Raw genomic sequence first — 25,191 nt, 5'->3', positions numbered from 1 at the left:
CACCGATTTCAATAGCCTTCGTCCTTTAACCAACAAAACAATTATGCAAAATTTTGTGAAAATCGGACAACAAATGCGACCTGCACCTTTATTATATGAATACATGAATGGACAGACAGACAGACGGACATATCCATATCGAATCAGGAAGTGATTCTGAGCCGATCTGTATACACATACAAAATTTCAGCAAAATCGGATGAAAAATTAAGATTTTATGGGCATTAGATCCTTTATGGGAAAATCGATCTATTGGGTTGCCCAAAAAGTAATTGCGGATTTTTTAAAAGATAGTAAATGCATTTTTAATAAAACTTAGAATGAACTTTAATCAAATATACTTTTTTTACACTTTTTTTCTAAAGCAAACTAAAAGTAACAGCTGATAACTGACAGAAGAAAGAATGCAATTACAGAGTCACAAGCTATGAAAAAATTTGTCAACGCCGACTATATGGAAAATCCGCAATTACTTTTTGGTCAACCCAATATATAGCAGCTATATCCAAATATGGTCCGATTTGAACCATATTTAGGTCAGATGACGGAAGGCTCAAAATAACCCACTGTTGCAAATTTCATCGAAATCGGCTAATAAATATAGCTGTTATGGGCTTTAGACGCTTTATCGCGAGATCGGTCTATATGGCAGCTATATCTAAATATAGACCAATCTGAACCATATTTAGCTTCGAAGTTGGTAGGCTTAAAGATGCTCACTGTTTTAAATTTCAGCAAAATCGGATAAAAAACAAGTAAAAGCGTGCTAAGTTCGGCCGGGCCGAATCTTATATACCCTCCACCATGGATCGCATTTGTCGAGTTCTTTTCCCGGCATCTCTTCTTAGGCAAAAAAAAAGGATATAAGAAACGATTTGCTCTGCTATTAGAGCGATATTAAGATATGGTCCGGTTTAGACCACAACTAAATTATATTTATGTTGGAGACCTGTGTAAAATGTCAGCCAATTCGAATAAGAATTGCGCTCTTTGTGGGCTCAAAAAGTAAAATAGAGAGATCGATTTATATGGGAGCTGTATCGGGCTATAGACCGATTCAGACCATAATAAACACGTATGTTAATGGTCATGAGAGAATCAGTCGTACAAAATTTCAGGCAAATCGAATAATAATTGCGACCTCTAGAGGCTCAAGAAGTCAAGATCCCAGATCGGTTTATATGGCAGCTAAATCAGGTTATGAACGATTTGAACCATATTTGGCACAGTTGTTGCATATCATAACAAAACACGTCGTGCAAAATTTCATCCCAATCGGATAAGAATTGCGCACTCTAGCTGCTCAAGAAGTCAAGACCCCAGATCGGTTTATATGGCAGTTATATCAGGTTATAGACCGATTTGAACCATACTTGGCATAGTTGTTGGATATAATAACAAAACACGTCGTGCAAAATTTCATTCCAATCGGATAAGAATTGCGCACTCTAGAGGCTCCAGAAGTCAAGACCCTAGATCGGTTTATATGGCAGCTATATCAAAACATGGACCGACATAGCCCATTTACAATACCAACCGACCTACACTAATAAGAAGTATTTGTGCAAAACTTCAAGCGGCTAACTTTACTCCTTTGGAAGTTAGCGTGCTTTCGACAGACGGACGGACGGACGGACGGACAGACGGACGGACATGGCTAGATCGACATAAAATTTCACGACGATCAAGAATATATATACTTAATGGGGTCTCAGACGAATATTTCGAGTAGTTACAATCAGAATGACGAAATTAGTATACCCCCCATCTTATGGTGGAGGGTATAATAAAGCTTTTATGGGCTTTATAGTACGATCTGAACCATATTTGGAAGGCCTAAAACTATAGCTACTAAAAATACCAATATTTTGTTATACACAATTGAAAAATGACATGTACTTAATAGTATTTGGTCCAAATCGGAACACACGAATATCTGCTATGGGACATAAGGTATGTATTTTGCACCGGATTTTGACGAAAGGTGGTTTACATATATACCCGAGGTGGTGGGTATCCAAATTTCGGCCCTGCCGAACTTAACGTCTCTTTGCTTGTTCTTTCTTTGTTTCTAAAGAAGAATGAACAACCTTGTAAATATCAGAAAATTAAAAATACTTTACTTTCCAACATCGAATGTAGAGGTGTAGCAAATAGAATAACTATTCTATAGTACTGGTCCATAACTATAATACTGGTCCATTACTATAGTACTGCTTGTAGAGAATATGCTACAATGTAATTACACACAGTAAGCACCATGGCTTGGCAATTGCCAAGCAATGGTGTTTAAATGGTGTTTGGCCTACCTTTTTCTTATTTTTCAGTAAAGTGATATCGCGCGAATCCTGGGCATTCCCTGGTGCCCGAGTTCCCCACAATCGAACAGCCATTTGTATGTAAACGAAGCTGATGACGCAAAATGGAACCAAGTACTGAACGAACACCAAAGAGTAGCGGTATGTCTGCAGCTGGCTATCGGACAGATTGACGTTGTTGCAAAACGGCGTTGTCACATTATAGATGGTATCATTATCATCTGTTTAGGGAAAACCAAAAATGAAAAAAAAGAAAAGCGATGATTGTAAAGGGAAATAAAAAAAAGGAAATAAGATTAGATGCTTGAAATGATTTCAGTCAAAAGTCTCACCTTTTCGACGTTCATGCAACAATTCCACTCGAAAGGCAATGGCACAAGGAGTAGCAAAGGTCACCGATGCCAACCAAATGCTGGCAATTATAAACTTTGAAGCAAATTTTGTGGGGCGGGCTCTGTAAAAAAGGTCGAGGATAATTGAATAAGAAATTGGCATAATTGGGAAAAAGTGCTAAGCAAACCAAAACAAATTAAAGCGCTTAAACTATGGCTGGTCGAATCTTTTATATCCTCAATCATGGATAACATTTGCCGAGTTCTTTGGACGATTTATACGCCAAAATTTGAAAGTTATATCTATCGGTTAAGAATTTCTTCTCCGGACTCTCAAAATATAACATCAAAAGTTTGATTTATACACGTAGATGTAGGAAACTATAATGGAGGAAGTAATGCAAAATTTCATATAAATCTAATCTGATTTTCCCTTTCTACGGCCTTAAAAGTCAATCTGGGATATCGGTCTTTAACAAAGCCATATCCGGTTATTAGTCAATTCGGTTATACTTGGACAGAGTTGATCCGTTAATAGTCCCAACTGACTTACGATGAAACTACCCAAAATTTCAAGGGCCTAGATTTACTTATTCGAAAGTTCGCGTTATCTAAGAGAGGAACGAAATATGCTAAATTGACTTAAATTGGCATGGGCCGCTCAAGAATATTTACATATTTGTTATAGGGTTTTATACCCAAAGAAAAAATGATACAACAAGTAAAAAGGCGTTAAGTTCGGTCGGGCCGAACTTTGGATACCCACCACCTCGGGTATATATGTAAACAACCTTTCGTCAAAATCCAGTGAAAAATGCATACCATATGCCCCATAGCAGCAATATCGAAATATGTTCCGATTCGGATCAATTACTAATAAGTACAAATAGTGGTTCAATTGTGTATAGCAAAAAAAATTTTCATTTTAGTAGCTATATCTAAAAATAAATCAATCTCAACCATATACGACACGGATGTCCTAAAGCCGAACATAAGTCACTATGTCAAATTTCAGTGAAATCGGATCATAAATGCGACTTTTATGGGTCCAAGACTTTAAATCGAGATATCGGTTTATATGGCAGCTATATCCAAATCTGAACCGATTTGGGACAAGTTGCAGAAAAATGTCAAAGAGCCTGACACAACTCACTGTCCCAAACTTAGGCGAAATCGGACAATAAATGCGCCTTTTATGGGCCCAAAACTTAAATGGATAGATCGGTCTATATGGCAGCTATATTCAAATCTGGACCAATCTGTTTCAAATTTCGGCGATATCGGACAATAAATGCGCCTTCTATGGCCCCAAAACCTAAAACCGAGAGACCGGTCTATATTTGGCCCGATCAGGGCCAAATTGAAGAAAGATGATGAAGGTCCAAAGATAACTCACTTTCCCGAATTTTAGCAAAATCGGATAATAAATGCGCCTTTTAAGGCCCCAAAACCTAAAACCGAGAGATCGGTCTATATATGGCCCGACCAGGGCCAAAGTGAAGAAAGATGTCGAAGGGCCTAAGACAACTCACTGTCCCAAATTTCAGCAAATCGGATAATAAATGTGGCTTTTATGGACCTAAGACCCTAAATCGTAGCATCGGACTATATGCCAGCTATATCCAAATCTGGACCGATCTGGGCCAAATCAAAGAAGAAAGTTGAAGAGCCTAACACAACTCATTGTCTAAAATTTTGGCAAAATCCGATAATAAATGTGGTTTTTATGGGCCTAAGACCTAAAATCAGATAATTGGCCTATATGGCAGCTATAACCAAATCTGGACCGATCTGGGCCAAATTAACGAAGGATGTAGAAGGGCCTAAGACAACTCACTGTATCAATTTTCATAAAAATCGGATAACAAATGTGGCTTAACCCTAAATCAAAGGATCGGTCTATATGGCAGCTTTATCCAATCCGGACCGATCTGGGCCAAATTGACGAAGAATATCAAAGGGCCTAACACAACTCACTGGCCCAAATTTCAGTAAAATCGGATAATAAATGTGGCTTTTATGGGCCTGAGACCCCAAATCGGCGGATCGGTCTATAAGGGGGCTATATCAAGATATAGTCCGATATAGCCCATCTTCGAACTTAACTTGCTTATGGACAAAAAAAGAATCTGTGCAAAGTTTCAGCTCAATATCTCTATTTTTGAAGACTGTAGCGTGATTTCAACAGACAGATGGACGGACATGTCTAGATCGTCTTAGATTTTTACGCTGATCCAGAATATATATACTTTATAGGGTCGGAAAAGGATATTTCGATGTGTTGCAAACGGATTCATTCCGTCAATGAATTCCATTTCATTCATTTAATGAAACCATGAAATGACAGAATTTACATTAATGAAAATTTTCTTTGCATTAATGAAATTTTTTTTGTATATATGAAAATTTTCATTGAATTAATGAAAACACTCTAATTAAACGAGTTCATTGAATCGAGCGGCCAACTTTAAGCTCTCCACCACCATCGTGATTTCCGCAGACAGACGGACAAAGCTAAATCGACTGGAAATATCAAAACGATCAAGAATATATATACTTTGTAGTAAGGTCCTAGACAGGATTGCATTTCGGGGGACCCAACTCACTGTGGTGACAAAACGAAACAAAATTTTTTAAAATTTTGCCTTAGGAAAAATAGTTTGGTGGCCCTCCTGCCACCACAAACCCTATGGCTACTTAGGTGCCTTATTGTGTTGTAGAACAATATTTCGAGGTTTTACAAATGGAATGACTAGATCAGTGTACCCCCATCGCTATGCTGCTTTATATGCAGTATTTGATAAAATTTTCATTTTAAAATTTAAATTTTGTACTTTTTTACATAAAATTGTCGATTTTTAAAAGTGCAGTAAATTATGGCTGTGACGATATTAAATATGAAAATTTAATTTTGTTTATCAAAAGCATTCAAAGGCAGTAACATGGCGTCTAAAAGCCATTGTTGTTTAGCTTGTTTTGCTTCGTTAACTTTTTCTGAAAGCAACCTGACATACTTCTGAGTTGAGATTTTTCATGTCTAGTGCATTTTGAATGAGATATGCTATTATTTGCTTCAAAACTCGCCAACGAAACAATTCGAGGAAAATTGTTTAAACATTTTGTGGAAAATACATAGTAACGTGTATTTGTAATAAGAAGTTATTTGTTCCAACGACTGAGATATACAAAGGCTCTCGAAAACCCAATTAAAAAGTTGCTACAAATGCACTTTGCAAAAAAAAATTAAAAATTCAATATAAACTGATAATGATGTTTTTGTATGATTTACAACTGTTGTATGGGAGAAAAACTTTTTGTACTTTGTAATAAATATTACCGACACACAGTGGGATAGAATTGAAGAAAAACTATTGTAGTACAAAAATAGGGCACAATTCTTATCCGATTTGGTTGAAATTTTGCATGAAGTATTTTATTATGACTTCCAACAACTGTGCTGAGTATGGTTGAAATCGGTCCATAACTTGGTATAGCTGTCATATAAACCTATCTGGGGTCTTGACTTCTTGAGCGCCTAGAGTGCGCAATTCCTATCCGATTTGGCTGAAATTCTGCATGAGGTGTTTTGTTATAACTTTCAACAACTGTGCTAAGAATAGTTCAAATCGGTACATAACCTGACATAGCTGTTATATAAACCAATGTGCGATCTTGACTTCTTGAGCCTCTAAAAAGCGCAAGTATTATCCGATTTGGGTGAAATTGTACAACGGCTTCTCTCATGACCTTTAACATATGTGTCGAATATGACATGAATTTGTTTATGGTCTAATACAGCTCCCCTATAAATCGATCTCCCTATTTTACTTCTTCTGCCTCTAAGGTCCGCAATTCTTACTAGATTTGGCAGAAATTTTACACAATGACTTCTACTATGGTCTCGAATATTTAGTTCATGGTCTGGTCCGAAATGAACCATTACTTGACATTGTTCCAATAACATAGCAATTCTTTTCTGTTATCCTTTGTTTGCCTAAAAAGAGATATCGTGGCAAGAACTCGACAAATGCGATCCATGGTGGATGGTATATAAGATTCGGCCCGGCCGAACTTAGCACGCTTTTACTTGCTTTTTTAACTCATTTAAGCTATATTTATAACCTACACCACTACTGTGGTACAGGGTATTATAACTTAGTGAATTAGTTTGAAACACCTAAAAGGAAGAGAGATAGACCCATTGATAAGTATACCGATCGACTCAGAATCACTTTCTGATTCGATTTAGCTTTGTCCGTCTGTCTGTCTATTTGTCCATGTTAATTTGTGTACAAACTACAGGTCGCAATTTTCATCCGATTGTCTTCAAATTTGGTATGGGAATGTTTTTCGGCCTAGAAACGAAGCCTATTGAAATTGGAAGAAATCGGTTCAGATATTGATATAGCTCCCATATATATGTTCGTCCGATTTGCAGAAATATAGCAATAAAATGGTCATTTGTTAACCGATTCTCTCGAAATTTGGCATGAAGGATTTTCTTACGACTCTCGAATTGCAGGTGAATTTCATTGAAATCGGTTTGGATTTGGATATAGCTCCCATATATAAGTTCGTCCGATTTACAGTAATAATGCAATAAAAGGATCATTTGTTAACCTATACTCTTAAAATTTGTTAGGAAGGATTTTCTCTTGACTCTCGACATTATAGATGAATTTCATAGAAATTGGTTAATATTTAGATATAGCTGTCATGTATGTATATCGCCCGATTTTCACTTCTAGAGCCATTGCAATCGCATTCCTTGACCACTCTTGACTAGCTCCCATGTAAATGTTCGTAAAATTTTTGGTAATTTGCAATAATGTTGTCAATTGTGAACCGTAGTTACTATAGTTTGAACATATTTGCTCGAAATGTGATACAGATTGTTTAACAACACATCTGAAAACATCCGTCCATCAAAATTGTTTCAGAATCAGACATAGCTCACACTTTGTACCTATACGGTAGGTGTAGGGCATTATATAGTCGGCGCCGCCCGACTTTTGCCTTTCCTTGATGATTTCTACTTAATTATGTTAAAATTTAGATCCTTCGTCAACCATGTCAAATATTGTACAAAAACAATTGTCAACCAAAAATTTTAACCCGAAATGTTTTACTCAACAAAAGACCATTACTACATGCAACGACTCAGTTTAAACAAGGCACAGATGGTGGTAGGCACAACAGAACACGTATTAGGAAATTTAATCGAAATCTGCTTTGAATTTCGATCCCTGCACTCGATTTGAGAACCATAAGTTACAAATTGCACATAAACTATATGGCATTTGCGCACAGTGTTGCCAAATCGAAAAATCTTGGAAATAATTCTGGAACTTTTAATTGGATGGAGATATGTATACAAAACTTTATATAGTCAATGATGAGGTGTTTTCCAATAAGTATGCATTAACGAGGGTTAGAAATCAAAATCTCTTTAAAACATAAAAAGGAAAATAACACCTACTGGAAGAAAAACCCTTAAGAAAAAGCTAAAGTCGGGCGGAGCCGACTATATAATATCCTACACCACTGAGTCTTTTCAAATAGTCAAACATTTGACGTTTAATGACATACTCGACAATCTTTGAATAAATAGGTAGAGTAGAAAACGGACGGAACTCCTTCAGAGCGTGACAAAACTGCGTTTTCCCAACGGACACTATTTTGGCTAATTAGCAATCGGACGGAAAAGAAGAATAAAATAGATGTATCAAAAGACAAGACACAAGAGGATAGATTTTCTTAAGAAATTTTAATGAGAAGCCATCTCCACCAGCTGCATTGGACTTAATGACCGAAAATGCCTTATCCAAATCCCACAACTCCACACGTTGGAAAACAAAATCATTACAGTCATACTCCCAGAGAGAATTACTTCAGGAGTCCAACTGGTTTCCATTAAAGGACGTATTTTAATCCTTCACATTCAAATCACAATCATAAGACTGCTAAGTCCATTGGATTTTAACAACGCCCATAACTGCTTTATGGTAATACAAGTGAATTTGCCCCAAGCATCCAGCAGTGTTAAGTTTTAATAAACTATATCACAGTAGTGGCACCAACACAGACTGCAAACCAAAACCAAGTAAAAAGGCGTTAAGTTCGGCCGGACCGAACTTTGGATACCCACCACCTCGGGTATATATGTAAACCACCTTTCATCAAAATCCGGTGAAAATTGCATACCTTATATTCCATAGCAGTTATATCGAAATATGTTCCCATTTGGACCAAATACTAATAAGTACAAGTCATTGTTCAATTGTGTATAACAAAATATTGCTCTATCTATGGCTATATCTAAAAAATAAACCGTATACGACACGGATGTCGAAAAGCCTTACATAAGCCACTGTGTCAAATTTCAGTGAAATCGGATTGTAAATGCGCCTTTTATGGGGCCAAGACCTTAAATCGAGATATCGACAGCTATATCCAAATCTGGACCGATTTTGTCCAAATTGCAAAAGGACGTCGAAGAGCCTAACTCAACTCACTGTCCCAAATTTCGGCGAAATCGGACAAAAAATGCGCCTTTTATGGGCTCAAAACCTTAAATCGAGAGATCGGTCTATATGGCAGCAATATTCAAGTCTGGACCGACCTGGGCCAAATTTCAGAAGGACGTCGAAAAGCCTAACACAACTCACTGTCTCAAATTTCGGCAAAATCTGACAATAAATGCGCCTTTTATGGCCCTAAAACCTAAAACCGAGAGATCGGTCTATATGGCAGCTATATCCATATCTGGACCGATCTGTACCATATCGCAGAAGTATGGCAAGGGGCTTAATTTAACTCACTGTCCCAAATTTTGGCGACATCGGATAATAAATGCGCCTTTTATGGGCCCAAAACCTTAAATCGAGAGATCGGTCTACATGGCAGCTATATCCAAATCCAGACCGATCTAGGCCAAATTAACGAAGGCTGTCGAAGGGCCTAACACAACTCACTGTCTCAAATTTCAACAAAAACGGATAATAAATGTGTCTTTTATGGGCCTAAGACCCTAAATCGGAGGACCGATCTGGGTCTATATCAAGATATAGTCCGATATAGCCCATTTTCGAAATTAACTCAGCTTATGGGCCAAAAAAAGACGGACATGTATACTTTGTAGGGTCGGAAATGGATATTTCGATGTGTTGCAAACGGAATGACAAAATGAATATACCCCCATCCTTCGGTGGTGGGTATAATGAGACGTTTGAGTATACGCCTCTGCATAAACCATAGTTGGTGTGGTAAAATGCTCAAGCCAAACGATGGTCTCTTTTTCTAGCGAAATAGCAACAATGGCATTGGAAGTGCTCCAATATCTTGTCATTCTGTCTAAATACTCTGCACACTACCTATCTAGAGCGACCTGTCATTTGTAGGCATTCCTGTAATTCTATGTGTTTCGTGTATACTCCGAAGTTCGTACTGATCTCCATCCTATTCTCCCTCAGTAACCAGCTCATCTTGTCGCGGTCGGGATCTGTGATCTTTCCGCCCGACATCCTATTCACTCCCCCATTTCAATGGGCAATGCCACAATTAGTTTATCAGGCCGCTACTGAGATGTTGGCCTCTTTTTCATTTCTTCTAACAGCACTATGAATTCGTATCCAAATGAAGCGTGTCTAGCAAAATGTTGGATAAAACTCAATCGCCTATTTGCACATTAAGCACAACCTTAGACTTGACCACTGGAAACTGTGCGTTTCCATCCCCTACAGCCTTATTGATCTGTCTCTCCCACCTTAGTAAGAGTGCTTCTCATAGTCCGTCTTATGCCAATATATTGGGTTGCCCAAAAAGTAATTGCGGATTTTTTAAAAGAAAGTAAATGCATTTTTAATGAAACTTAGAATGAACTTTAATCAAATATACTTTTTTTACACTTTTTTTCTAAAGCAGCTGATAACTGACAGAAGAAAGAATGCAATTACAGAGTCACAAGCTGTGAAAAAATTTGTCAACGCCGACTATATGAAAAATCCGCAATTACTTTTTGGGCAACCCAATATATACTTTATGGGTCTTAGACGCGTATTTCGAGGTGTTACAAACAGAATGACGAAATTAGTATACCCACATCCTATGGTGGAGGGTATAAGAACAAAATGTACTTCCTCCTACACAGTTTGTGTCTCTTGTTTATTCAATAATTTCTCAAAACTAAAAGCAAAAAAAAAAAAAAAAACTATTTCCTACAAGAATAGTGCGAATACATACCCTTTCGCCCACGCTCAAAAGCAAACACCTAATACATACACGCTTTAAATTGAGGATTGAACGGAGGTCAAAAGTGTTTTCTTTCCTCCTTCTTTAAACAAAGATTCAATGTTTGAGTGCAAAATCAAATCCTCTTCGCCATTGGGAAGAAAAAAAATAATGTTCATGTCTTTAAAACCCAAAAGAAGCTCTGTGTGAGGTTTGTGGGGTAAAATTGAATGTTTGGAAGTGACAGTGATATCGGTTCGCATACCACCGCATGGATATTACATTTAATCTTAGTTGTGAACACAATTCTTGTTTGTCTCAGGATTGAAGCAAATAAAATAACATTAAAACCCTGTAAATCACATTGAAATACTCATATTCAACATTCATTTTCACTTAATCGCATTTTCATGGAAATTAAACTTTAAGGGGAAAATTATAGCTAAGGACAAAAGCAAGGCAATAGCATTGTCTGTGCGAACGCGATTACCTACCTCAATGGATTCAAAATGGCCCGATGGCGGTCTATGGCAATGGCTGTTAGGGTAAAGACCGACACGTTTACACTTACGGCCTGGACAAAGGGGCAAAATCCGCACATAAACCATGGCAAAGTCCAACGCTGCAAAAGGGCCGCCTGGAACTGGAATTAAAAGAGCAAAAGATAACGGCAAAAATTTAGGCGATATAAATTACCCCAAAAGAGACCATAAATTATACAAATTGTATCACTCTTCTTTGTTAATGCCACACTGCTTCTGCAAGGGAGGCTTCATGACAATCACCATCTATGCAGTACTGCAGGATGTGTGCAACTAATGGCATTCTGTGTATTTTTAATATCGTGTCCCCCGAATGAGCGATGAGAGATTTGTAATGATTAAAGCTGGCAACTCACCTGGAAAGGTATACAAAAGAGACCAATGATCACATCGGCAAATGCCAAATTGGCAATGTACATGTTGGTGACGGTACGCATTTGTCGCGTGGTAGCCACTACCCATATGACCAGAGTATTGCCAATTATGGCCACCAGGCTTATGCTGCCATAGAAAACCGACAACAATACCACAATTTCCACGGGCGCCACATAAAGAACATCTGTGGGGAAAGGCAATGAACGTACATGTTTATTAAAAAGACTCCTACATGAAAACACAAATGGACAAACATGCTGAAATGGTAAACAGGTCGAAATGTTTAGTTTTCCCAAAAGCCCCAAGTTCAAAAAACGTATTTTATATGTCATGCCACAAACCAAAACCACTTTATGCCACATTTGCATCAGATTACGACGAAATTTGTAACCGTGAGTTGCCTAGTATGGTCCAGACCGGACTATGTTTGGACATAGCTGCCCATAGACCGATCTTCAAATTTAGCAAAGCCATTAAGATACAATATTTCAATTGCGCGTTTTGGATGCAAGATGTCGTTAGTAAAATAGGCCCAAGCTTTCAGTTATATTTTAGTCTTTGTTTAAAATTGACCCAATTTTTTTAGCAATTTTTCTAAAATTGGATATTTAAGCTGTAGTTTAACATCAATAAGCTCTAAAATAAATAAATTCATGTATTAAATTAATTCGCACATACACTGAGCTAGTGTTTGTGTACGTTTTATATAATACTAACCGAACCGGGCCCCCTCCGCTGCGCCTTCTTTATATCTCTTATATCTTTTTAGGATGGGGACACTTCGCCCTATATGCGGATATCGAATTCGTGCCATTGTAGCCTATGACGCTGAACGCGTTCGAATCCTGGCGAGAACATCGGACAAAGCGGTGTTTATCCCCTCTTAATGTTGGCGACATATGCGAGGTACAATGCCATGCATGGTCATTTAAAAAATGTTCCCCAAAGAGGTGTCACACTGCGAAATGCCGTTCGGACTCGGCTATAAAAAAAGGTCCTATATCATTGAGTTTAAACTTGAATCGGAAAGCACTCATTGATGTGTGAGAATTTGCCCCTTCTCGGTTCCTGGTGGTAATTTTCTTCCTTAGGGTAATGTTCTCATTAGGGGAGGGATGGCACCTCAGACATTTCGACTCAAATATGGTTATCAAATTCGTGCTGCACTTCCAAATCCCTTTAATTTTAGCTCCATATTGCCTGGGCCGGTACATATGAACCGTTTGCAGGGTGTTTTGGGGATGGGGTGGCCATCAAATTCGTTCTTTATTCCCAACGGAAATGAAGTTCAGTTTAGGGGGTGCTTTAGGAAGTAGCCCAAAACATTTGGCTCCAAAATTGGATATCAAATTCGTTTTCTACTCTCAAACACTCTTCATTTGAGTTCCATATTGTCATAATGGGTCAAATAACCCATTTGACGTATCTTTAGGAAGAAAAGCGCCACCTAGACTTGAACGCAAAGTTTAATGTCATATTCGTAATCTACTCCCTAATACCTTTCATTTGAGTCCCATATAGCTATGGTCGTCTAATATGCCCATTTGGGTGTATTTGGGGGTGGGCGACCTCCCATTACTTGGACCTAATGTTTTATGCCATATTTGTAATCTACTGCCTAATACTTTTTATTTGAGTCCCCTTTTGACACGAACTTCGAATATTTGGGGTTGGGGGGCCCACTATGTACTTGCACCCAAATTTTAATATCATATTCATTTTCTGACTACCAATACCTTTCATTTGATACCATTATTGTGCCCATCGGACCACTTTCGGATATGGGTGGCGTTTATGGGGTAAGGGGAGGATCCGCCTCCACCCGTACATAATCTATGAAAATTTTAAGAAAATCGGTTCTGCCAAGTATCATATAGCCATAATGGGTCTAATGGCGTTTTTGAGGGGTGGCATGACCCCTTATAAGTCGATCTGGTTTTATAAGGCAGATTCGGAATCTACTCCCGAATATCTTTCATTTGAGCCCCATATTGAACTTAGTTCCACTCTCTTTAAGACCCAAATTGTTTTGGTGAATAAATACGTCCTATTTGGGGGTTGTTATGGTGGTGGGACGTCCGCTAGACAGTTGGCCCCTAATGTTAGTATCAGATACGTAGTCTACTCCCACATACCTCTAATTTGAGCCCCATATTTCCGGCTTGGGCGGTCACTCAGTGAGTTGGCCTTGAAAATATATATCGGATTCATGTTCCACTTTAATAACCCTCTTATTTGAGACTCATATTGCAATAGTCAGAAAATACTTGCTATAAAAGTGGTGTTGTGGGGGTGGAGTGGCCCCATAGACACTTTTTCCGAATATTGATATCCAAATCGTGCTTTACTCCCAAAAACCTTTCATTTGAGCCCCATATTGCTATGGTCGTAAATTTGTCCCCTTTGGGCAATGTTTTAGGGGAGAGGCGGAGCCCCAAATACTTGGTCCCATATTTGAATATCAGATTCGTATTCTACATTTAAATACCTTTTATTTAAGCCCCATATTCCCATGGTCAGTAAATAAGTCCAGTTTGGGGGGTATTTTGGGGAAGGGGTGGACCCCCTGAAACGTGGTCCCACATTTGGATATAAGATTCGTATTCTACTCGCAAATACCTTTCATTTGAGTCCCATATTGCCATGGTCGGTAAATATATCCGAATTAGGGGTGTGTTGGGGCTTGGAGTGGTCCCCCTTACACTTGGTTCGACAATTGGATATCAGTTACGTTTTCTTATCCTAAATACCTTTCATTTGCGTCCCATATTGTCGTGATTGGTCTAAATATATGTTTGGTAGGTTTTAGGGTGGGGCGGCCCCCCTAGGTACCCCATCCGAAATTTGGATACCAACATTTTATTTTTAGGGTACTATATGAGATCACACAAAATTTCGTTTAAATCGCACCACCCATCTCCGAGATCTGGCGTTTCTGTAAATTGGGGTAAAGGGGACGGTATTTTCACCACGGCGTCATTATGCACCATCTGTGAAAATTTCAAGAAAATAGGTTCAGCCGTTTCTGAGTCTATAAGGAACACACAAACATACATACAAACAAACAAACAAACAAACACAAATGGGCCAAATCGGTATATGTTTTGATATAGTTGCCATATAGGCCGATCTGAGGTCTTAACTTCTAGAGCAATTCTTGTCCGATTTGACTGAAATTTAGCAAGCGATGTTTTGGTACCACTTCCAACAACTGTTCTAAGTATGGCGCAAATCGGTGTATAACATGATATAGCTGCCATATAAACCGATCTGGGATCTTGACTTCTTAAGCCTCTAGAGGGCTCAATTCTCATCCGATTTGGCAGAAATTTTGTACAACGGCTTCTCTCATGATCTTCAACATACGTGTCCAATATGGCTTGAATCGATCTGTAGCTTGATACAGTTCCCACATGAACCGATCTCCCGATGTAGCTTCTTGAGCCCCTACAAGGCGCAATTCTTATCCAAATGGACTGAAATATTACCAAATGACTTCCACTATGGTCTTCAACATTCAATTCATCTATGGTCCGAATCGATCTATAGCTTGATATAGCTGCAATAGCATAAAAGTTCTTATTCATTATTCTTTGTTTGCCTATAAAGAGATACAGCTCAAAGAACTCGACAAATGCGATCTATGGTGGAGGGTATATAAGATTCGACCCGGCCGAACTTTGCACTCTCTTACTTGTTTTTTACACCATTATTTCATCGAATATATAGAACTATCTATTCGTGGTTCACTATCACCACATGCATTGAAAATACCATGTAATGTGGTTTTGGAATGTTTTAAATATTTCTTAAAAATTTTATTCGAATAGTTCTTAAGAGTCAAAAGTTAATTTTTAAGGAATTGCACTAACACATTGATACGAGTATGTATGATACGAGTAAGTATGTACTATGGCTGTAAGATGTAACATGGCTTCCAGTTTGTGATACATTCTGTTTAACGTCATGAAGCTGTGTCAGTTCACTGCTCAGAACCAACCTCTTTATATAATCCCTCCTCACTTTTATCTCTTACATATAAAATGAGATTTTTTTTGTTATATTTACTATTAATCTTTGGTATTTCAATATTGTTGTAAATTCTTTACTACCAACAACGTTTTTCTTTTGTTATCTTTATAGATACAATACAATGAGGTTGCATCTATTTTTTAAGTTTCTCTTTTTTCTTCTTCAAAATAGCATTTTGTTTCAAACTGATGAAAAAGTCTTTTGTCAAAGTTTAAATTTATATTGAATACTTTTTTTTTTGAAGGCAATAGAGATAAGCTCAATGAAGTGTTTTACAATATTTCGAGCAATAAACTATAAGGATATTTTGAAACAAAGTTTATATAAAGGGTGATTTTTATGTCATGTTATTCGGCGTGGCTACACCGGGGCCACTTGATTTTAAATCCAAGCGATAACATCAGTAATTTTTTTCAGCGTTATTTATACCCTCCCCCACTTGGTAACACTTGTGAGGTATTTACCATAAGTAATCTGCCGTGTAAACTTTTCTACTAAGTGGTATTGCTCTGCGGTAAGACGGTGGGACTCAGTCCCTTATCTATGAGCTAAAACTTGAATCAGGAGGAATTCATTGATGTGAAAGAAGAATCCCTGCTGTTCCTGAACCCATTAAAGCCTTACCCTTGATTCTCATATCAGATTTTGATGAAATTTCATATTTTCGATATTTGGAGCAATTATATTGACGTGGTATATTTATACCCACCACCGTAGCGTAGGGGGTATATTCATTTACTCATTCCGTTTGAAACACATCGAAATATAGGTTATAGGTTATTTTCAGCCTCCCGACATGTGACCTAAATATGGTTCAGATTGGAATATATTTAGATATAGCTGCCATATAAACCGATCTCCCGATAAAGGGTCCGAAGGTCATAAAAGCTTTATTTTTGATCCGATTTTGCTGAAATTTGGAGCAGTGCGCAGTCTCCCAATATCCGACCCAAATATGGTACAGATCGGACTATATTTAGATATAGCTGCCATATAGACCGATCACCCGACAAAGAGTCTGAAGCCCATAAAAGCTTTATTTATTACTTATTATTTATTATTTCGCTAAAATTTGCAACAGTGGCATATCTTGAGCCTCCCGACATCTGGTTCAAATCGGACCGTATTTGGATATAGCTGCTATATAGACCGATTTTCCGATAAAGGGTCTAATGTCCATAAAAACTTAAAACTTAAACTTAAAACTTAATCATCCGATTTTGCTGAAATTTTAGACAGTGAGTAATTTTAGGCCTCCTGTCATCTATAAAGACCGATAGATATAGCTCCTATAAAGACCAATCTCCCGATAAAGCGTCTAAAGCCAATTAAAGCGTTATTCTTTTACCGATTTCGCTGAAATTTTAAACATTAAGTAGTTTTACGCCTCCCACCCTAGGACCCAAATGTGGTTCAGATCGGACTATATTTAGATATAGCTGACATATAAGCTCTATTTATTATCAGATTTCGCTGAAATTCGAAACAGTGGGTAGTATTAGTTCTCCCGACATCCGTCCCAAATATGGTTCGAATCGGACTATATTTAGATATAGCTGCCATACAGACAGATATCCCCTCAAGGTTCTGAAGCGAATATAAGTTTTATTATACCCATCACCAAAGGATGGTGGCATATTAATTTTGCCATTCCGTTTGCAACACACCGAAATATCCATTTCCAGCCCTATAAAGTATATATATTCTTATCAGCGTAAAAATCTAAGACGATCTAGACATGTCCATCCGTCTGTCCGCATGTCTGTCTGTCTGTTGAAATCACGCTACATTCTTTAAAAATAGAGATATTGAACTGAAATTTTGCACAGATCTTTTTTTATCCATAACCGGGTTAAGTTCGAAGATGGGCTTTATCGGACTATATATTGATATAGCCCCCATATAGACCGATCCGCCGATTTGGGGTCTTAGGCCCATAAAAGCCACATTTATTATCCGATTTTGCTGAAATTTCTGACAGTGAGTCGTGTTAGGCCCTTCGATTTGGCTCTGGTCGGTCCAGATTTGGATATAGCTGTCATATAGACCGATCCTCCGATTTAGGGTCTTAGGCCCATAAAAGCCAAATTTATTATCCGACTTTGCTGAAATTCGGGACAGGGAGTTGGGCACTTCGATATCCTTCGTCAATTTGGCCCAGATCGGTCCAGATTTGGGTATAGCTGCCTTATAGACCGATCCTCCGACTTAGGGTTTTAGGCCCATAGAAGTCAATTTATTATCCGATTCTGCTGAAATTCGGGACACTGAGTTGCGTCAGGCCCTTCGACGTCCTTCTTCAATTTGGCCAGATCAGTCCAGATTTGGATATAGCTGCCATACAGACCGATCTCTCTATTTAAAGTTTTGGGCCCATAAAAGGCGCCTTTATTGCCCGATGTCGCCGAAATTTGGGACAGTGACTTAAGTTCAGCCTCTCGATATACTTCTGCAATATGGCACAGATCGGTCCAGATTTGGATATAGCTGCCATATAGACCAGTCTCTTGATTTAAGGCTTTGGGACCATAAAAGGCGCATTTATTGTCCGATGTCGCCGAAATTTGGGACAGTGAGTTGTGCTTGGCCCCTCCTCATCTTTCTGCAATATGGCCTAGATCGGTCCTTATTGGGATATTGCTGCCACATAGGCCGATCTCTTGATTTAAGGGTTTGGTGCATTTATTGTCCGATGTCGCCGTAATTTGGGACAATGAGTTGTGTTAGGCCCTTCGACATTCTTCTTCAAGTTGGCCCAGATCGGTCCAGATTTGCATATAGCTGCCAAATGGACCGATCTCTCAGTTTGAGGTTTTGGGGCCATAAAAGACGCACTTATTGTCCGATGTCGCCGAAATTTGAGACAGTGAGTTTAGTTAGGCTTCTTACAGCCTTTAAAAGGCCACATCGGATGAAAGATATATATGGGAGCTATATGTAAATCTGAACCGATTTTTATGAAATTTTCCAGATATGTTAAGATTAGTAACAAACCAGTCCGTGTTAAATTTTGTGCAAATCGGTTTGAAAATTTTAGCTATTACGGTCATTTAAGTGCAAATCGGGCAATGTATATATGTATGGGAGCTATATCTAAATCTGAACCGATTTTCATGACATTTTTCACACATATTAGGACGTCAAATAACACACCTCGCGCAAAATATTTTAAATATCGAACTAAAACTGTGGCTTCTACAGCTTTAATATTTCAAATCGGATGAAAGATATATATGGGAGCTATATCTAACTCTGAACCGATTTTGATGAAATTTTCCAGATATGTTAAGTGCAGTAACAAAACAGTCCGTGCCAAATTTTGTGCAAATCGGTTGAAAATTGTAGTTATTACGGCCATTTAAGTGCAAATCGGGCAATACATATATATGGGAGCTATATCTAAACCTGGACCGATTTTTGTGAAATTCTGCACACATATGGAGACGTCAAAAAAAAAAACACCCCATGCCAAATTTTTTTAAAGATCGGTAAAAAATTTTAGCTTCTACAGCTTTAAATGGTTATATCGGATGAAAGATATATATGGATATATATATCTAAATCTGGACCGATTTTCATGAAATTTTTCACACATATTAGGACGTAAAATAAAACACCTCGCGCAAAATATTTAAAAAATCGGACGAAAACTGTGGCTTCTACAGCCTTAAAATGTCATATCGGATGAAAGTTATATATGGGAGCTATATCTAAATCAGAACCGATTTTTATGAAATTTTGCACACATATGTGGACCTCAAATAAAATACCCCGTGCCAAATTTTGTGAAGTCCGGTAAAAAATTGTGGCTTCTACAGCCTTAAACGTCCATATCGGATGAAAGATATATATGGGAGCTATATCTAAATCTGAATCGATTTTTTTCAAAATCAATAGCGTTTGTCCTGGGGCCAAAAAAGTGACATGTGCAGAATTTCGTGACAATCGGACAACAAATACGAAGAATACATGGTCTCACAGACGGACAGATGGACATGGCTAAATCAAATCATAAAGAGATTCTGCGTCGATCAGTATACCTATCAATGGGTCTAGCTCTTCTCCTTCTTAGCGTTGCAAACAAATGCACAAATCTATAATACCCTGTACCACAATGGTTTTGTAGGGTATAAAGACATAGCATTTATTGTCAACGCAACAATACTACCATATCAAACTAACGAAAGCAGTGGGCCCATTTTGGCCCAACTTCTACCCATATCAACGTACGTAGTCGTCTCATTTTTTCTTGTTATTTTCTCTGTTTTCCCCTCATTAATTATATTAATTTCGTGCAGTTTTATTCACTTGCAATTGCCAAATGCATCATACATTCGCTGGTGACCATTCAATGGCACATTTGATACACTTGTACGTATAATTATTATTTAATTAAAATACTCATTCGACCTGCTGTCCATAAATATAGGATGAACTTTTGTTCAATGAGGCTTTTGTTACTGACTTACCGTACTCTTGTTCATCCAATATTTCATTTTCTTTCACTCGAATTACAGGATGCTCATCCATTGTTTCTATTTTTGTGTTTGTGCTCGTGCTTGTGCCTGTGTGTGAGTGTTTTCCTCTCTGTTTTAAGAGATTATCTCTTTTGTTTTCTGTATTATCCTTGGTATTCTCGATACTAGTGTTTATTCCTTTGTGAGGAACACTCGCCAAATTGCTTATTGTCCCACCTCAGAGACCAGTAGAACTTAAGAACCTTCTTTGGCCCGAAACCTATTCACAGAAAATAACACAATTTCATTACTTATGGCTATAGTGAGAGTCCGTATGATGCCTCTTCTCATTTGTTACGCATGCATTCCCTGCCAAGGAATACCTCAGGGCTACAGGACATCTTGCGAAGTTTACTGTAAACAAAGAACAAAATATACAAATTAGATAATTTATTATACTAATATTGTTATGAGAACATATTCATCGGCTTCGGCATAAGCACGAAAACAATAATTGTAGTTAACGTTTTAAAGCAAAAGGACTTAACTACGTATGGAAGAGATGCACTTATATTAAAAGTAGACCACACATCTGTAGTTCAAGTTATTATGGATTTGTGCTTTCGCTTGCTATGCCTAGAAGGCGAAAACAAGCATATATGGTGATTTATTGGGTTGCCCAAAAAGTAATTGCGGATTTTTTAAAAGAAAGTAAATGCATTTTTAATAAAACTTAGAATGAACTTTAATCAAATATACTTTTTTTACACTTTTTATACCCACCACTGAAGGATGGGGGTATATTCATTTTGTCAATCCGTTTGCAACACATCGAAATATCCATTTCCGACCCTATAAAGTATATATATTCTTGATCAGCGTAAAAATCTAAGACGATCTAGGCATGTCCGTCCGTCTGTCCGTCTGTCCGTCTGTCTGTTGAAATCACGCTACAGTCTTTGAAAATGGAGATATTGAGCTGAAATTTTGCACAGATTCTTTTTTTTGTTTATAAGCAGGTCAAGTTCGAAGATGGGCTATATCGGACTATGTCTTGATATAGCCCCCATATAGACCGATTGGCCGATTTAGGGTCTCAGACCCATAAAAGCCACATTTATTATCCGATTTTGCTGAAATTTGGGACAGTGAGATGTGTGAGGCTCTTCGATATCCTTCGTCAATTTGGCTCAGATCGGTTCAGATTTGAATATAGCTGCCATATAGACCGATACTCCGATTTAGGGTCTTAGGCCCATAAAAGCCACATTTATGGTCCGATTTAGCCGAAATTTGGAACAGTGGGTTGTATTAGGCCCTTCAACATACCTCATCAATTTCACCTAGATCGGTTTAGATTTGGATATAGCTGCCATATAGACCGATTCTCCGTCTTAGGGTCTTAGGCCCATAAAAGCCACATTTATTATCCGATTTTGCTGAAATTTGGGAAAGTGAGTTGTGTTTAGCCCTTCGATATCCTTCGTCAATTTGGCTCAGATCGGTTTAGATTTGGATATAGCTGCCATATAGACCGATCTCTCGGTGTTAGATTTGGGGCCATAAAAGGCGCATTTATTGTCCGATGTAGCCGAAATTTGGGACAGTGAGTTATCTTAGGCCCTTTGACATCTTTCTTCAATGTGGAACTGATCGGTCCAGATTTGGATATAGCTGCCATATAGACCGATCTCTCGGTTTAAGTTTTGGGGCCATAAAAGGCGCATTAATTGTCCGATGTCACTGAAATTTGAGACAGTGATTTGTGTTAGGCTCTTCGACGTCCTTCTTCAACTTGGCCCAGATCGGTTCTGATTTGAATATGGCTGCCATATAGACCGATCCTTCGGATTTAGGTTTTGGGGCCATAAAAGGCGCACTTAGTGTCCGATGTTGCTGAAATATGAGACAGTGATTTGTATTAGGCTCTTCGACGTCCTTCTTTAATTTGGCCCAGATCGGTCCAGATTTGAATATAGCTGCCATGTAGACCGATCTCTCGATTTAAAGTCTTGACTCCCATAAAAGGCGAAGTTATAATCCGATTTCGCTGAAATTTGACACAGTGACTTATGTTGGGCTTTTCGACATCCGTGGCGTATATGGTTCAGATCAGTTTATTTTTAGATATAGCTACTAAAAAGACCAATATTTTGTTATACACAATTGAACAATGACTTGTTATTTTTAGTATTTGGTCCAAATCGGATTATATTTCAATATAACTGCTGTCGGACATAAGGTATGCAATTTTCACAGGATTTTGATGAAAGGTGGTTTACATATATACCCGAGGCGGTGGGTATCCACCACCTTGTTGTCATATAAATCAATAAATAGTAAATAATGGCCAACCCAAAATCAAGAAAAATTTCGTTTCGAGATACCCCCAACGGACATATAATCCATTCGATACAACACGGGTCTCAAACGAACCGAATTCGTAGAGAGACTGGGACTTGGTGGCGATGTCACAACTCTAAATCAGTGGTGGGTAAAATAACATAGTTGAAGCTAGTAAGGAAAGAGAAAAATCGGGCGTTGCGGACTATGTAATACCCTTAACCTACCCTGTAAGAGGAAATATAGGACAATATATCTAATTCTGAACCGATTTTGATGAACTTCAGCGGAGGGTTTAGGATGGTTTATTAAATAACCCGCAAAAAATTTCTAACTAATCATCAAGCAAGCAAGGTAGAGAAAAGCGTTGTGCAAAATTTTGAGAAAATCGGATGATAAAGTTGCTAGCAAAGGCCCCCGGAGTGAAAAATCGAAATGAAAATCGAATCCAAATACGGTCCAAACCAGTCTCTAACCTGATATTGCGCCCAAGTAAACCGGTCTTTCGATCACCCTTGTTCGGTTCCTAGAAGCTCTAATTTTCGCTAGTTTGACAGAAGTTGGTTATGTAGAATAAAATTATGCCCTTCAACTAAATTTATTTTGTATACATTTTTAGCAGAATCCATGGTAGTGGGTACTCAAGATTCGACCCGGCCGAATTTTGCACGCTTTAATTGTTTTGAGATTAAGTCTTGCAATGTTTTTTCGCACTTTTCAATTTCTACTTTGGAATATATATTACCAAGCAATGTATGAGTCTTGAAAATTCTTGTGTTGTTCTCTTGTACCTGGCAGCCATTTGTCTGTTGCTGTAATGATTTTTGCCATTGGACATACCAACATTTTTATACCTAAAGCTAGCTTCGCAACACACTGACTGGTCTTTGCTCAGCCAAAACAAAAGCTAATATGTGAGAATTTATCTATAACAGTGACAAGCACACAAGTGCAATTAAACGCAAGCCCAAAGACTTGCTTGGGATTATTTTCTTGTGTGCGTATACAGTAATGTGCAATAGTGTTAGTATGTTTGGCCATCACTGGTCTTAAAGCTCAAAGACTAACCCTTTCTCTCTAGTAGGAGAGACACAAGAAAATAATTATTGGTCCGGTAAACGTATAATCATTTGCGGCTATCGAAACACTTTTGCCAAAAAAGAAAGGCCCTTTTACCGTAGGCGAAGTTGCTAAAAGTTTAACAATAAACAAAGTTAGTGACGTTCAATAATGTTACGTTTATGGCAGACTTTTGATATGTTGAAGAATAATGTTACAGAGTTACAATAAAAAGTAAACTTCGCAACAAAAGTATTTTGTTTGTCATAAAAATGTCTAAAACATTTTAATTTTTTTTGCGTGTATGAACCGCATTTGAAAGTGAAGACGAAATAGTATAACGAAACTTAATTTTATGGCATACAGTCAAAGCCTCATCTATGCGGCTTAGACCTGGTAAATCTTACATAGACAACAAAACTCTCAATGTTGTGGAGTATTGCAAATGCATTTTTACATCCCACAGTTTAAGTTTGTCGAACACTTCAATTTCATTAGTTATACACATTTGCCTTTCACTGTATTTCAGCATCTTATGCAAAAGTAGTTAGCATCATTCCGAACGAGATATGGGTTTGTGTGTGTGTTCCTATAGGTGTGGCGTAATTTTTTGGGTTGCTTCCCTTCGATGGTCTTTTATATTAGAAGCGAATTAAATTATGGTTACATTTTATGAAATCCATTAAGAATTCTATGCTGGCCTTGCATAATGAAAACCTGGCGTTAAAAACAATCGAATGTTCAGTACCATAGCCCAACAGAAAACGTTTGGTAGGTCCATTGTCTGGTCCAGTTAGTTTGATCGGGGAATTAGCGTCAAGTTGTCGTTAACCTAATGCTCGTCATTATCCAAGGGAATCTTTTGCATAATCTTATTGCTCTTAATGGATGTTTCGAACTGGAAATTTAATACCTGAACTTATCTTCTACAACTGAAGCATATCCTTGTGTTAAATATGGCAATTTATGAAATTTAGTTATATCGAAGCAAACAAATACCTAGGTGAGAGATTAAAAATGTTCTACTCCAATAAAGTAGGAGAAAAGAGAGTGCAAAAGAAGCAACTTAGGTCCAACGATGATTTTGCAGTGCATAACAAAATAAGGTTGTGTGAACTTATCCCTTGATACTGGCTTGGTTTTGATTGGAATATAACGGGATTTTTGATGTGGCGAAAGTTTTGATTTTGACTGAGATTCGGGCAAGAAAGAGTAAGAATATTGTGGAATGAGCAAGTGTACAAGTTTTTTCGTCAAACTGAAATAAGTTATACTTGATGAAGGCAGGTCCACAGACCTCTGATATAAACGTCAGATTAATGTGCTTGGAATATTTTTATCCCATCAAGACTTGAAATGCTGAGCGAAACGATTGCAATAAGTAAATATTGGGTTGCCCAAAAAGTAATTGTCGGTAATATAGTAGTAATATAGTCGGCGTTGACAAATTTTTTCAACGGCTTGTGACTCTGTAATTGCCTTCTTTCTTCTGTCAGTTATCAGC

The 25,191-nt window shown here is 37.8% G+C and overlaps 1 protein-coding gene across 1 annotated transcript in view; it reads right to left on the bottom strand.

The window, feature by feature from the left end:
• LOC106093653 (RYamide receptor) overlaps positions 1-25,191 on the bottom strand; it is a 100,436-nt gene that overhangs the window by 6,783 nt on the left and 68,462 nt on the right. The window contains exons 2-6 of the mRNA XM_059369322.1: positions 20,298-20,699; positions 11,778-11,980; positions 11,374-11,522; positions 2,651-2,772; positions 2,310-2,539 (exon numbers count right to left, since the gene is read on the bottom strand). Of these exons, the coding sequence (XP_059225305.1) occupies positions 2,310-2,539; positions 2,651-2,772; positions 11,374-11,522; positions 11,778-11,980; positions 20,298-20,358 (765 nt within the window). The 5' untranslated portion in view covers positions 20,359-20,699. The remainder of the gene's footprint in view (positions 1-2,309; positions 2,540-2,650; positions 2,773-11,373; positions 11,523-11,777; positions 11,981-20,297; positions 20,700-25,191) is intronic.

This window comes from Stomoxys calcitrans, chromosome 1 (genome assembly GCF_963082655.1).
Source record: "Stomoxys calcitrans chromosome 1, idStoCalc2.1, whole genome shotgun sequence".
Taxonomy (NCBI): domain Eukaryota; kingdom Metazoa; phylum Arthropoda; class Insecta; order Diptera; family Muscidae; genus Stomoxys; species Stomoxys calcitrans.
Note: the sequence above shows the minus strand (reverse complement) of the source record. Positions and strands in the feature narration are given on the sequence as shown.